The 13,953-nt window shown below is 40.8% G+C and overlaps 1 protein-coding gene across 4 annotated transcripts in view; it reads right to left on the bottom strand.

Annotated features, from left to right (window-relative positions):
• Nucleotides 1-13,953, bottom strand: part of MNT (MAX network transcriptional repressor) — an 89,084-nt gene that overhangs the window by 35,216 nt on the left and 39,915 nt on the right. The window contains exons 2-6 of one of the 4 annotated variants that reach the window (XM_075854227.1): nucleotides 5,698-5,786; nucleotides 5,207-5,535; nucleotides 3,131-3,172; nucleotides 1,621-1,710; nucleotides 970-1,081 (exon numbers count right to left, since the gene is read on the bottom strand). In XM_075854227.1, coding sequence (XP_075710342.1) covers nucleotides 970-1,081; nucleotides 1,621-1,710; nucleotides 3,131-3,172; nucleotides 5,207-5,535; nucleotides 5,698-5,786 — 662 coding nt within the window. Of the gene's footprint in view, nucleotides 1-969; nucleotides 1,082-1,620; nucleotides 1,711-3,130; nucleotides 3,173-5,206; nucleotides 5,787-13,953 lie in introns of all 4 variants that reach the window. The other 3 variants (XM_075854224.1, XM_075854225.1, XM_075854226.1) reach the window with 3 other exon arrangements.

Below are 13,953 nucleotides of genomic sequence, written 5' to 3' on the forward strand. Positions count from 1 at the left end.
TAGAGGGGAAAAAAAAAAAAAGGTCTAAGTGAGTCCCGCACAATACCCAGCTGAATCTTAGATTTCTGGGTTATGTTCCCTGCTGTTTGAAGTTTGCTTAGCTTTTACTTCTTTGAGCTACCACTGTACTATTCCCAAAACATGGGATTGTTGTGCCAGAGGCAATATCTCACAAGACTATTCAAGTGTCTGTATGATACCAGCGGGAGACACTGAGAAGTAGAAAGGCATTTAAAAGGAGTGGTGAAGGGGATTTCAAATACGAATAGTTTACAATTCCATTTCTCCAGAACAAATTCCAAATTAAGTGTTATTTGCCGTAATATGAAGCAGAAGCTGAAATTTAGAGCAGATAACCTATTCCATTAATATTCTAGTCCACAGAAGCTTTGTGATATTGTGCAAGAAAAAAAAATAACAGCAAAATAGTATTCTGCAAGATTATGATGTCAGAATTCAAGCAGAACCGGAATACTCATGAAAGTTATAATACGTAGAAGAGTAGTTGACCGTCGCAAAAAAAAAAAAATGAAATTCCAGCTCTTTTTTTCTGACATTTAAAAAAAATAAAAAAATCGAGGTAGCAACCCTTTAATTTCCTCTTGTTCTAGTTTTGAGAAAACTCCCCCAATGTGTTTCTGCATGCGGTTGCGCACTTGGTTTAGGGAATGTGTGAAATAGTTAGAAAAGAAGTAAAAATAGCACAGCAAAGCCGTAGCTAGCCTTTCCTGTACCCGTTGCAAAGATTTAGTTTGCAGCCCTAGCCCTGTATCTAAATACCATGGCCAAGGAAGAGTGCTCTGTTGGGGTCACCACTGGCACCCAGCACCTGTGGCACATGCCCCTGAGTATTGGCCATTTCAAGGTTTCTTTGGATGAAGACTACACTGAATGATACATGTACCTCTCAGGATGTGACAATAATGACTTCATGGGACCAGAATTACAATGTTGATTTTAAGACCTTACCTGGATGTATCTCAGAGCACTTCTTAAAACACTGAGGTTGGAAGTCTTCTTGTCATCTACATTTGGGATGTTTCTTTTTAGCGTCTCAAAACATTCCTTAAGATGTGCTCGTCTGTAGAAGAATGAAACACACATTACTGATAAGATGATCAGATCTAGAATTACCAATTCTATGTAAACTGTTAAATTGCTTTTCCACACAATACAATTCCAAGCAATGAGTACTTGCTGCACAATGCCTCCCCATAAGTCTTTACGTGCACAGATACATAACTTACAAATGTTCTTATGTCTGAACATTTCCACCAATGACTTGATTGTTTTGTATCCTGAAGCGTATCTTCTGGCACTTGATGTTTTGTAGATAGGAGGGATAAAAAACAAGCCTGCATAGGGCGGAGGTCTCCTGACCACTGCTGTACATGAATAGTAGTCACCCAGACAGAAGGTCAAGTGGTTGCTAGGCAACTTGAGTTACTATGGTCTGCTGAATACAGTAAGGGAAGGCTACGAGAAGACAAATATAGTTTCCGCACAGTAGGTTATACAAATTAAACTATATATATATATGCAAGCATTGCATTGGAGTTAAGTATTTAATATCTGGTCATAGTGCTACTGCATAAATGTATATATTGTATGTCAACTTACAATTCCAAGCCTTGAAGATGTTTCTCTTTTTTTTGTTTTCTAGAACTACTCCTGTGAGATCGGTTTAGCAGCGGTCCTATATACATCTGTCTGGAAGTGAGATCCAGGTATTAGGAGACTGATCTCATCACCTTATCTCTGATTGACAACCATTACTCTTAATCACTAATAATCTTTGTCTGTCTACAAGATCCATCTTGTATGGTCTGCCTGCACTCGATCCATAATAGAAAAAGTGGTTAATGTGTACGTTCAATTTAAAGTGCAACTAAACGTTCGACAAACTTCTGACATGTCATAGAGACATGTCAGAAGTTTGGATTGGTGGGGGTCCGAGCACGGAGACCCCCACCAATCGCTAGAACGAAGCCGCTGAAGTGCTCGTGTGAGCGCTCAGCTGCTTCGTTTCTGTTCGGCTTTTTCCGGAAAGCCGATGTATCTGTGTACGGGCTCATTGACTTTGTATTGAGTCCGTACACCGATACATTTATTTCCAGAAAAAGCCGAACACACACGAAGCGGCTGAGCGCTCACACGAGCGCTTCAGCGGCTTCGTTCTAGAGATTGGTGGGGGTCTCAGTGCTCGGACCTCCACCAATACAAACTTCTGACATGTCACTATGACATGTCAGAAGTTTGTCGACTGTTTAGCTACACTTTAAAACACCCGTTTACAGTGTAAACATTGATATGATCTACAGTAAAAAAAAAAAAGGTGAGAAACTATGTAAGCGCACTGGTATCTTGTATTGGTCTCGTAACAGCTCAGAACTGCATCCACGATTCTGCTGGTCCTCATTGGAAATAGTCAACAAGCCCGTCGACAGACACATCCCTAGAAGATATACTGAGCTCCTGTTATGCAGTGAGTGAGTTAGTCTTACATATATCACATAACTGTACAGTGCCTGATGTAAAAAGACTGCACTTCCCAAAATGCAATTCAGCAGAGCAAGTTCTGTGCAAACATTAAGCCAGCAATGAATGCTGGGATATTGCAGCTCTGAAGCCTGCAGAGTTGTTAATGCAGCTCTGGAGTATAATACAGGCTCCAACTATTTTACGATAAGTAGTACAATGTATTGACAGTGTCACAACTGTTAAAAAATTCTATACATAACAGTGAAATGAAGTTAAAAGATGAACATACACTTCATGGATGCTACTAGACACTTCTGTGGAAAATAATTGTCTTCCACATGTCCGGAGGCAACAGTCCAGCAGAACCTGAAACCTATATCCTGGCTTGTGGTACTGAAAAGAGGTATTTAAAGCAATGAATGCCTAATAAAATACACCACGAACTATGAAAACGTTTATGCGGCTAATAAGGGCTCAAAAATAAAAAAAAATCTTTTTGAACTATAAAATCCGTTTCAGTGCCTTAAGAGCAACAGCTGTCCTATATATTAAATTAATCGGGTAACTTGGAGCATAACGTTAGGTAAATACTACATAAGTGGTCTGGGGAGTTGGTAAAGAAAGGAGAGTGCCTGGGCTAATTACATACCTGTTTTTCTCCAATTTATTATGAACTTCCCGAGTGCCAGCCCTGCAGGCAAAAGAACAAAAGCGGAAAACAGATTATATAATCCACTAATTTATTGCCTTAAACTCATTAGTGTAAAAAAAAAACACTCCACAAAGCAGTGTTGGAAATAAAAATTCATAAGAGAATAAAAACTAAACTAAAAACCCATTAGGGACCAATGACTACACTGAGCCTCAAACTTCAGAGATATAGGTTCAGTTGCCAAAATTGCTGCCTATACTGTATGGTGAAGGCTCCACCAAAAAACGGATGACCACATGACAGGTACCCTTACCCCTCACCTACCACATGCTACACTACATAGAACGAGTGCTCATATTTCATTCCTGTCTCAGAAAGGACTGTAACAAAGAGAAAATGGAATTTCCTCATTCTTCTTAACAACGTTGGCCAACAGTTCCAATCGGCATGTGAAATGAAAAGGAGCAGTGTACGGCAGTGTATACTAAGAGCACAGAGAACTCAGCTTTGCATGGGGAGAGAATCATCCTACATCAGGCAAAGTGCATTTTACAGATATATAAAGATAATAAACCAAATACTTTCAACATGAATGCAAAATTGATCCTAATTATTGAAGGGTTAAAGAGTGATCAGTTGTGAGAAATGTGACCTTTGTCAGAGTGCTGGTAAAGGAAAAGGAAGTTCAATGGTAATAAACAGAAATAAAGATCCTCTGTAAACTCTGCATTTGTCGCTTACTACATTCTTTAGAGTTCAGGTCTGAAGTTTTAATGATACTTCTATACAGCCACTATGGTCAAAATGATATCAGTTACTAAAACCGGTCCTATTAGCCCGAGATTAAAGGGGCCTTATTAGAATAAACAGATCGCTCGGGTATGCCAGAAACGTCTGCGCTTCTCCAGAGGCTGCATGGTTGGCCCATTAATTTGAAAAGCAGACATGCGGCCTTCAGAAAAAGCGTAGAGAAGCCGACAGGAGACGAAGTAGCATGGCGCTTTCCTATAACCACTGCCGCTTTGTTCTAGTGATTGGCAGAGGTCACAGCAGTTGGACCCCATTCAGACATTAATGGCATATTTTAGCAGTAGATCATCATCAATGTCTATCCTAAGACAACCATTTTAGGACGGCTCTTAACAGAAGTGTGTTATCTAGAACCTTAAATACCAGCCCAATGTCCTTAACCCCCCACTTGAATTAATTAAACCTAGAACCGCTTGTCTGGATCTCAGATACATGGCATTATCCATGGGTCCTAACTACCTAAAGGCTCGGCTGCGAGTAGCAGATTATTATTTTGCAAGTTGCAGCTAAAACAATATTTAGGTGCATGACTTAATTATTAGCTGGTGTTCACACTGGCGGCATCATGGCTTCCGTTTCTAAAGGAAGCCATGACGCTTCGTTTACCTATTGATCCAATCGGACACGGACAGACTCCATTCACTCTGTTAGGCCCCATGCACACGGCCGTCCCCGTAATCATGGGCTGCAATTGCGGGCAGGGCTGGCTGCCGCGGACAGCTGCCTGCATTCTCGGCTCGTGCACCCATACAAAGTATGGGCGCACGGCCCGTAAACCGCAAAAGATATGGACATGTTCTATCTTTTGCGGTACACTTCTACGGCCTGGACACCTTCCTATAAATAAACAGGAAGGTGTCCGTGGACAATAGAAGTGAATGGGTTGTAATTACGGCTGATTTTTACGCTTGTGTGCATGGGGCCTTAGGGTTCTGGTATTCTTCTTGTGAAAAATAACAACAACCCCTGATGATAGCTCCCATGCAGGTGTGAACAGAGCCTTAACTGTATAAGGTTTAAGCTTTGCTAATTTCCTTAGTAATGAACAAGGCAATTTTGAGGTTCTTATCACAGATCAGACAGAAGCATATTTGGGGCTGCATGTGACAACAAATACTACATTTTTTATTCGACTGGATTTGATTAATGTGCAGAAGTTTCTGAAGCATTTAAGATCTCTAAAGTGGCCAAGGGCTCCAAGAAAGTGGGCAAAATGTGACACCAAAAACACCAGTTTGTCGGTCCTACTCAATAAGGTCTTACCCTCCAGGTCGCCTTCTCTGCTCATTCGGCCTTCCATCATCTACTGAAGATAGTCTAAGAGCACCCAAAGTCTGGGCTGGATTCTGCTGCTGTGGGTGCTGTAGGGCTGTTGGCTGGGGCTGTATAGGTTGCTGCTGTTGTTGTTGCACAATGTGGTGGTGTGTTATTGCCAGCACAGGCGTTGAGTAATGGTGTAGCTGCTTAGGACTTCCTATACTCAAAGATGTGGTCTTGATCTCTGGGAGTCCGGGGCCTGGTGGTCGCTGGATGACAGGAGCCAGGGATACATCTTTGTTGATAGCAGGTAGGTTGACAACAGGCGGCGGACGCTGTACAACAGGAGGTGACAAAGATGTTTGGACTATTGGTTGAGGAGTGCTGGTAACCACAGGAAGGGGAATGACTGTTACTGGAGTAGGTAGAGGAGGAGGTGGGGGTGGAGGAGGTACAGGCGCTGGTGGAGAAGAAGGATCAGGTGGGGCCTGGTTTACCAATTCTTCTGTTCGAGAAATGATTTTCTTTTCTTCCTCTTCTTCCTCCTCTTCTTCCTCTTCCTCCAGCAAAATCTTGTCATTTTCCTCTGCAATAAAAGGGTAAAACATGTTATTAGATCTAAATTTTCCCACTTGACCTCTGAACAATTCTAGCCAAGTACAAAGCAATTAATTGCCAATATTTACATTTTGTTCCCATCAATTTGAGGCAAACTCACAATGAATAATGACATAATAAGAAATAATGGTCCATTGATAGAATGAATGTCTGCTAATTATTTTCTGCTTTTGGGTAACCCACCCTAAATGGGTTTTCCAGGACATAAATATTGATTCCCTACCCTTAGAATAGACCATTAATATTTGATTGGTAAATGCTGTCTCCTTAACCCCTTCCCGCCGCAGCCATTTTTTATCTTTTTGATTTTTGTTTTTTTTATCCCTGCTTTCCAAAAGCCTGCCATCAATTTTTTATTTTTCTGTCGACAGGATGAGATGTAGGCTTTAATGGCACCATTTAATGTACCATATAGTGCACTGTATAAACTATTTTGTGAGGTGAAATGGAAAAAAACCAGCAATTTCTTTTTTTGTATTTAGTTTTTCACCGATTGGTAAAAAAGACATTTTAACATTATTCTGTGGGTCGAAACGATTCTGGCGATATCAAATAAATATAGTTTTTATTTATCTTGTGAGGGCTTGTTTTTTGCAGAACGAGCTGTAGTTTTGGGGTACATAAGACTTTTTCATCACTTTTTATTCCATTTTTCAGGGGAGGTAAGGTGACCAAAAAAATTGCAATTCTGGCTTTTTTTCAATTTTTTTTTGTTCTACTAGGGCACTTGAATATGCGCTCATTCGATTGTGGGCACAATAGATTGCAATACCTATGAATTGTAGTGTATTATGCTTTTAGCGTCCTCCTATTAAGGGTTTAATAGGAGGAACAAGATGGCAAACCTAGGAGCCTGACAACCATAGGTGGGGGCAATGGGGTGACAGAGGGGCCTTCCCCTCTGTTCAACGGTCGCAGTTGACACCCTCGGTGAATGGAGCAGGCTCAGCCCATGAGCTGGTTCTATACTGCCCCCTCCGACTATGATGTACATGTACATCAAATGACTTTTAGGAGTTAAATGTTCACTTGAATCTGACTAAACTGCAGTACCAGGCACAGCCGCTCATACAGACGAACCGCTTTGCCTATTTAAACGATGAAAGGGACTTGTGTACCCTTCATTGTTACGATGGGGTCAGACCCGCACCGATCAAATAGCGATGGCCAATCCAAAAGTATAGGCGATCAACATTTAAGCCCCGGAAAACCCTATTAGGCCCTGTTCACACGGCCGATCCTCCGTGGCGAGCCACGTTGCAAAATCCGCCGCTGAATTATTCCTGCCTGCGGCAGGAAGATTCTTCCTCCCTTTGACATCAACGGAGGTTCAAGCGGAATCCGTCTGAAGATCGAGCAGGACACTTCTTTTTCCCGCTAGCTGAAAAAAAAAATCAGCTAGTGGGAAAAAGAAGCGTCCGACTCCCATTGAAATGATTGGGGGGTGGAATTTTGCGGAGGCCCCTTTGATATTACTCTTGCCTGTGTAGTCTAAATATGTAACATAAAGCATGTATGAAAACAACAAAAAGTAAGAATAATAAAAACAAAAAGTAACAAAATAATAAAAATAGAGATTATTTCTGTTCCTTTTTACTTTCTACAGTGAAGAAAAAAAATAATCTCTCTTGCTACCTGGCAGGCTAGCTGCTGTTAACAGAGCTTGTTATGGCTTCATTCTAATTGTAGCACAGAACAACATGTCCCATTAATATAGGTCATGCCCATTAACACATGAACAGCCAAAAATGTTGATACCTAAAACTTGCATTGTTTATTGATGTGTAAATGAGCACGGGTATTAAGATGTTAAACCCAATCAAACCCACAGTCTACTGACTAAAATTCACCAACATAAGACTACCAGATTTGTCAACAGCAGCTTTTTGACTGTTTCCAGTTAGCAACCAGGAATTTTTGGTCCTGCACAGATCTGAGTAAACACTAAAACAAGTAAATAAGTAAACAAAAATGTAAAGAAGATGCTAGATTTAATATTCCTGACCACACAGGAAAAACAGCTTATTTCATATTTAAGGAAAAGTAAGTTTTCATAAAATTTGCAGCTAACTAATAAAGAGTTCATGCGCTATGAATTGCATTTTTGTTGCAGAAAAACAAAATTTAATGCTGTGACGCATCCGGCACATGACGAACAACAACGGTTCCCTACGGATCCTATTGACTTTAACCCCTTGCGTACCTTCGACGTAATAGTACGTCGCTGGCCGCTTATTCCAGCGTACCTTCGACGTACTTTTACGGCGCAGGAATAAACTGTCACTATGTGAAATCACATAGTGACAGAACAGCGGCGGCAGCTGTCATTGACAGCTAACCGTCTCTGCTACCGGCCTGGGGACCAATTAGCAGTCCCCAATGCCGGCGATTGCTGTGATTGGTCAGTCTCTGAAGACTGACCAATCACAGCCGTCTGTGACGTCGTCTGCAGGAGAAAGCTCCTGTCACTTTCTCTGATCTCCTCACTTCTGTGAGATACGTGAGATCATCAGAGAAAGCGGTGTAAAAAAACAAAACACTATTTTTATTAACCCCTTCCCGTAAATGGGCGTATAGTAACGCCCTGAGGATGAAGCGGGCACAGGAGTTGTGCTCGCTCCATCTTCATCGGATGTCGGCTGTAATATACAGCCGACATCCCACTGCAACTACAGCGATCACTGCCCTCTCCGATCGCTGTAGTTTAACCACTTAAATGCCGCTGTCAATAGCGACAGCGGCATTTAAGTGATTGATACAGAGGGAGGGGGCTCCCTCTGCACCCCATTGCCCCCCCCCGCGAAAAATCGCGGGGTTCTGAAGGTTGCAATGGCAACCAGGAAGCCTAGCAACGGCTTCCTGGTTGCCAGGTACGGGAGCCTATTAGGTCCTGCCCAAGGCAGGACGTAATAGGCTCAACTGTCAGTTTTAAAGTGACAGTTACAATACACTGCACTACATCAGTACATACAGAAGTAGTGCAGTGTATTGTGCAGGGGATCAGAAGATCAGATCTTCCAGTCCCCTAGTATGTGTAAAATAAAAAGTGAAAAAAAAGTGAAAAAAAAGTTTTAGATAAATAAATACAAGTTTTACGTAATAAAAACAATAATCGCCTTGTTTCCCTGATCAAGCCCTTTATAATTAGAAAAAAAATGAAAAAAAAAACAAAAACTAGACATAATAGGTATCGCCGCGTTCGTATCGGCCTGACCTAAAAAAATATCATATTATTTATCCCGCACGGTGAACACCGTAAAAAAAATACCATAAAAAACAACAATGGCAGAATTTCCTTTTTTGGTCACGTTGTTTCCAAAAAAATGGAATAAAAAGTGATCAAAAAGTCGCGCGTAGCCAAACATGGTACCAATAAAAACGACAGTGTGTCACGCAAAAAATTTATGTACTCCGCACAGATTACATATGCCCCCACATTATAAACTGAAACACCAGTAAAACACTAAACAAAACTACTACCAAGCAAAATCTGCGCTCCAAAAGCCAAATCGCGCTCCTTCTGGGCCTGGCAGTGTGCCCAAACAGCGGTTTATGACCACATATGGGGTATTACCGTACTCTGGAGAACCGCTTAACAATTTATGCGGCGTATGTCTCCAGTGGTACAAGCTGGGCCCAACGCATTGGGCACTGAAATAGCATATATGTGGAAAATGTCAATTTTCAATCTGCAACATCCACTGTGCACTAATTTCTGCAAAACCTTTGGGGGTCAAAATGCTCACTACACTTCTAGATGAATTCCTTGAGGGGTGTAGTTTCCTAAATGGGGTCACTTCTCGGGAGTTTTCACTGTACTCGTACCTCAGCGCAATGCAACATGGCGTCAAAAACAAATTTTGTAAAATCTCCACTCCAAAAACGAAATTGCACTTTTTCCGTTTAGACTCTTGCCGTATGTCCAAGTAGCCGTTTACAACCACATATGGGGTATTTCCGTAATCAGGAGAAATTGTGTAACACATTTTGGGGTGTCTTTTCTCCTGTATTCCTTGTGGAAATGAAAAATTCTGAGCTAAAGCTACAGGTTATTGGAAAAAAAAAATGTTTTCATTTTCACGGACCAATTCTAATAAAATCTATAAAACACCTGAGGGCTCAAAATGCTCACTACACCTCTAATTTAATTCTTTCAGGGGTATAGTCTCCAAATTGGGATCACATCTGGGGAATTTCTACTGTACTGGTACTTCAGGGACTCTGCAAATGCGACATGGCCCCCAGAAACCAATTCAGCAAAATCTGAGCTGCAAAATCCAAATGGTGCTCCGTCCCTTCTGAGCCCTGCCGTGGGTCCAAACAGCAGTTTATTACCACATAATGGGGTATTTCCGTAATCAGGAGAAATTGCTTTACAAATTTTGAGGTGCTTTTTCTCCTTTATTCCTTATAAAAATTAGAAAATTCTGTGTTTTTTCCAAAAAAAAGTCTCTTTTCATCTTCACAGACTAATTCCAATAAATTCAGCAAAAAACCTGTGGGGTCAAAATGATAACTATACCACTAGAAAAATTCCTTGAGGGGTATAGTTTCCAAAATGGGGTCACTTTTGGGGGGATTCCACTGTTTAGGTCCCTCCAGGGCGTTGCAAACGTGACACGGCACTGAAAACCATTCCAGTAAAATCAGAGCTCCAAAATCCAAATGGGGGTCCTTCCCTTCTGAGCCCTGCTGTGGGTCCAAACAGCAGTTTATTACCACATATGGGGTATTTCCGTAATCGCGAGAAATTGCTTTACAAATGTTGGGGTGCTTTCTCTCCTTTATTTCTTGCAAAAATTAGAAATTTTTACGTTTTTCCAGAAAAAAAGTAGATTTTCATTTTCACAGACTAACTCCAGAAAATATAGCAAAATACCTGTGGGGTCAAAATGATAACTATACCCCTAGATAAATTCCCTGAGGGGTGTAGTTTAAAAAATGGGGGTCACTTTTGGGGGTTTCCACTGTTTTGGCACCACAAGACCTCTTCAAACCTGACATGGTGCCTAAAATATATTCTGAAAAAAGGAGGCCCCAAAATCCAAGAGGTGCTCCTTTGCTTCTGAGGCCTGTGTTTCAGTCCATTAGCGCACTAGGGCCACATGTGGGATATTTCTAAAAACTGCAGAATCTGGGCAATAAATATTGAGTTGCGTTTCTCAGGTAAAACCTTCTGTGGTACAGAAGAAAATGTATTACATATGAATTTTGTAAAAAAAATGAAATTTGAAAATTTCAGCTCTACTTTCCTTCAATTCCTGTAAAACGCCTAAAGGGTTGAAACACTTTCTGAATGCCGTTTTGGATACTTTGAGGGGTGCAGTTTTAAAATGGGGTGTTTTATGGGGGTTTCTAATATATAGGGCACTCAAAACCACTTCAGAACTGAACTCGTCCCTGAAAAAATTGCTTTTTGAAATTTTCTTAAAAATATGAGAAATTGCTGCTAAAGTTCTAAGCCTTGTGAGGTCATAGAAAAATAAAAGGATGTTCAAAAAACGATGCAAACATAAAGTAGACATATGGGAGATGTTAATTGGTAACTATTTTGTGTGGTATTACCATCTGTTTTACAAGCAGATGCATTTAAAATTGGAAAAATCATAATTTCTTCATATTTTCGCTAAATGTTGGTGTTTTTCACAAATAAGCAATGAATTTATCGACCAAATTTTTGCACTAAACTAAAGTACAATATGTCACGAGAAAACAATCTCAGAATCAATTGGATAGGTAAAAGCATTCCGGAGTTATTACCACATAAAGTGATACATGTCAGATTTGAAAAAATGGGTCTGGTCCTCAAGGCCAAAATGAGCTGGGTACTCAAGGGGTTAATGGGTTCCGTTGGATTTTCGTCTAGGGGAACCATCATTTTACCGGAAAACATAGCGCAGCATTCTGCAGTGTTGAACTGAATCTGCGACGGATGCTCCTTAGAGACTCCAATGCATATATCAACATAGCCTAAGGCCTTATTCACACGAACGTGCTTGTGTTGCGTGCGTAAAAAACGCAGCGTTTTCCCTGCGTTTCAGTTTCGTATCTCATCCGTATCTCACGCGATTTTTACGTCAGCAAAAACAACTGAAGGGGTTTTTCTTTTTCTCATCATTTCTTTAGCAACTGTTGCATGAATCACGCACAGCACACGTATGTGCGTCCGTGTGCTGTCCGTGATTTTCACGCACTCATTGACTCCAATGGGTGCGTGATTTGCAAAAAAACGCACAAGTATAGGACATGCAGTGAGTTTCACGCAGCGGACACACACTGCGTGAAAAGCACAATATCTGAATGGCCCCATTGAATTGCATAGGTCCGTGTGACGTCCGTTTTTTTACCGCGCGTAACACGGACGTGAAATACGCTCGTGTGAATAAGGCCTAAGAGGCAGCAGCTTGTATACTTCTTTGTTTTTTTTAACAGTTAATGCACAAAACTTATTCAAATTGGTTGTGATTCACTTCAGTGGGCACGGACTCATTGGCATAGTAACCATGATGTGGTAGGAGGAGCAGATTTAGAGATTCCCTTCGAACGCTCTGCTAATACATAACACATGGTACTCAGAGGGAACAAAAAATGGAGTTGTGTGCCAGCAAAGCCATTTGTAACTTCTCGTTCACATACAATGAGTAAATTGTGTGTGCACGTGACGACAGAATGAGCCGGTATCACATCCTCTGCATCTACAGTGGGATTTTAAAACTGTATTCACATGTGGCAGTTTTTAACGTAATTTATTATTCCGCTCGGTTTTGTTTTTTTAAATTACACTTCAATATATTTTACTGTAATAAAAAAATAAAAAAAAAAAATCATCAGAAATTGAAGCTAAAAGGGCACATGCTTAACCCTTTTGTGACCTGCCTATTTTGGGCCTTAGTGACCGAGCAATTTTTTTTCCAGATTTTTCATCGTTGCATTTCAAAAGCCATAACTTTAAGTTTTCCATAGTCATAGCCGTGTGAGGGCTTGTTTTTTGCGGGACAAGTTGTATTTTTTAATGGCACCATTTTGGGTCACATATAATTTATTAACTTTTCGGGGGGTAATGGAAAAAAGTGAAATTCCGCCATACTTTTTTTGCGACTTAAACTTATGCCGTTTACAGCGTGGTAGAAGTTACATAATATCTTTATTCAGCGGGTCGTTCCAATTACAGTGATACCAAATTTATATAGTTTTTTTTAAAAGTTTTACTACTTTTGCACTATACTTTTTTTTTGTTTTTTCTTTACACAAAACCCAGTTTTTGTGTAGCCACAAAAACTGGGTTTTTTGTGGCTACCAAGAGGCATATACATTTTTTAATCCTTCGTTAGGAACCCAGCTGCCATGGAAACCATCAGCACCCTGTGATTGCGTAGCGGGGGTGCTGATGGTGTGACAGAAGAGGCTCTGAAACCACTTTGATGGCGCGGTCCCTATTGACTGCGGCATCTAAAGCATTAAACAGCCGGTATCAGAGCGAAGTCCGATCCCATCTGTTAAAGGAGGAGCCTGGCTGTCTTTAGACAGCCTGGCACCCGCTCTAGCCGACACGGGACACCCGTGCTAGGCTTATGACAGAGCACTGTGAAAAGGCGGTGCTATGGCAGAAGTACCCTTAATGACCGTTGTGAAAAGGTGTACGGGCGGTCATTAAGGGGCTTAAGAGGTCCCGTTGTTAATAAAACCAGTTTCACACAATGCAGTTTTTGATGTGTTTTTTTTATTCAGAACGGAGGAGTGGATAGAAAAACAGGTTTTCCTCTAGTTTTCCCTCCCTTTAGGATCTACTCCTGGCTTTGACTAAATCTGCATCAATCTGGCCTTATGCCTAAAAGCAAATAAATACAAACAAGGCACGCATTATAAATCAGCCAAAAATTGCTTTTTACTTTTCGTATTGAAGTTATAGGCTATATGTGTGGAGCGCTTCTGTTTTTGTGTCCCCATGACAACACTTCTGTTCCTGTGTTCCAGTGGGTTTGTAACGTCATAAAGACATTTGGCCTCATGCATCAAAACTATCCTAAAAGGCAAAATAATCACCCAATACTGAAAAAATATATATATATCACCAGTTCATGATAAGGTCAACACAAGTTCATAAAAACAATATATAAATCTAATTTAATTTATCA

The sequence above is a fragment of the Rhinoderma darwinii genome, chromosome 2 (genome assembly GCF_050947455.1).
Source record: "Rhinoderma darwinii isolate aRhiDar2 chromosome 2, aRhiDar2.hap1, whole genome shotgun sequence".
NCBI classification, from domain to species: Eukaryota; Metazoa; Chordata; class Amphibia; order Anura; family Rhinodermatidae; genus Rhinoderma; species Rhinoderma darwinii.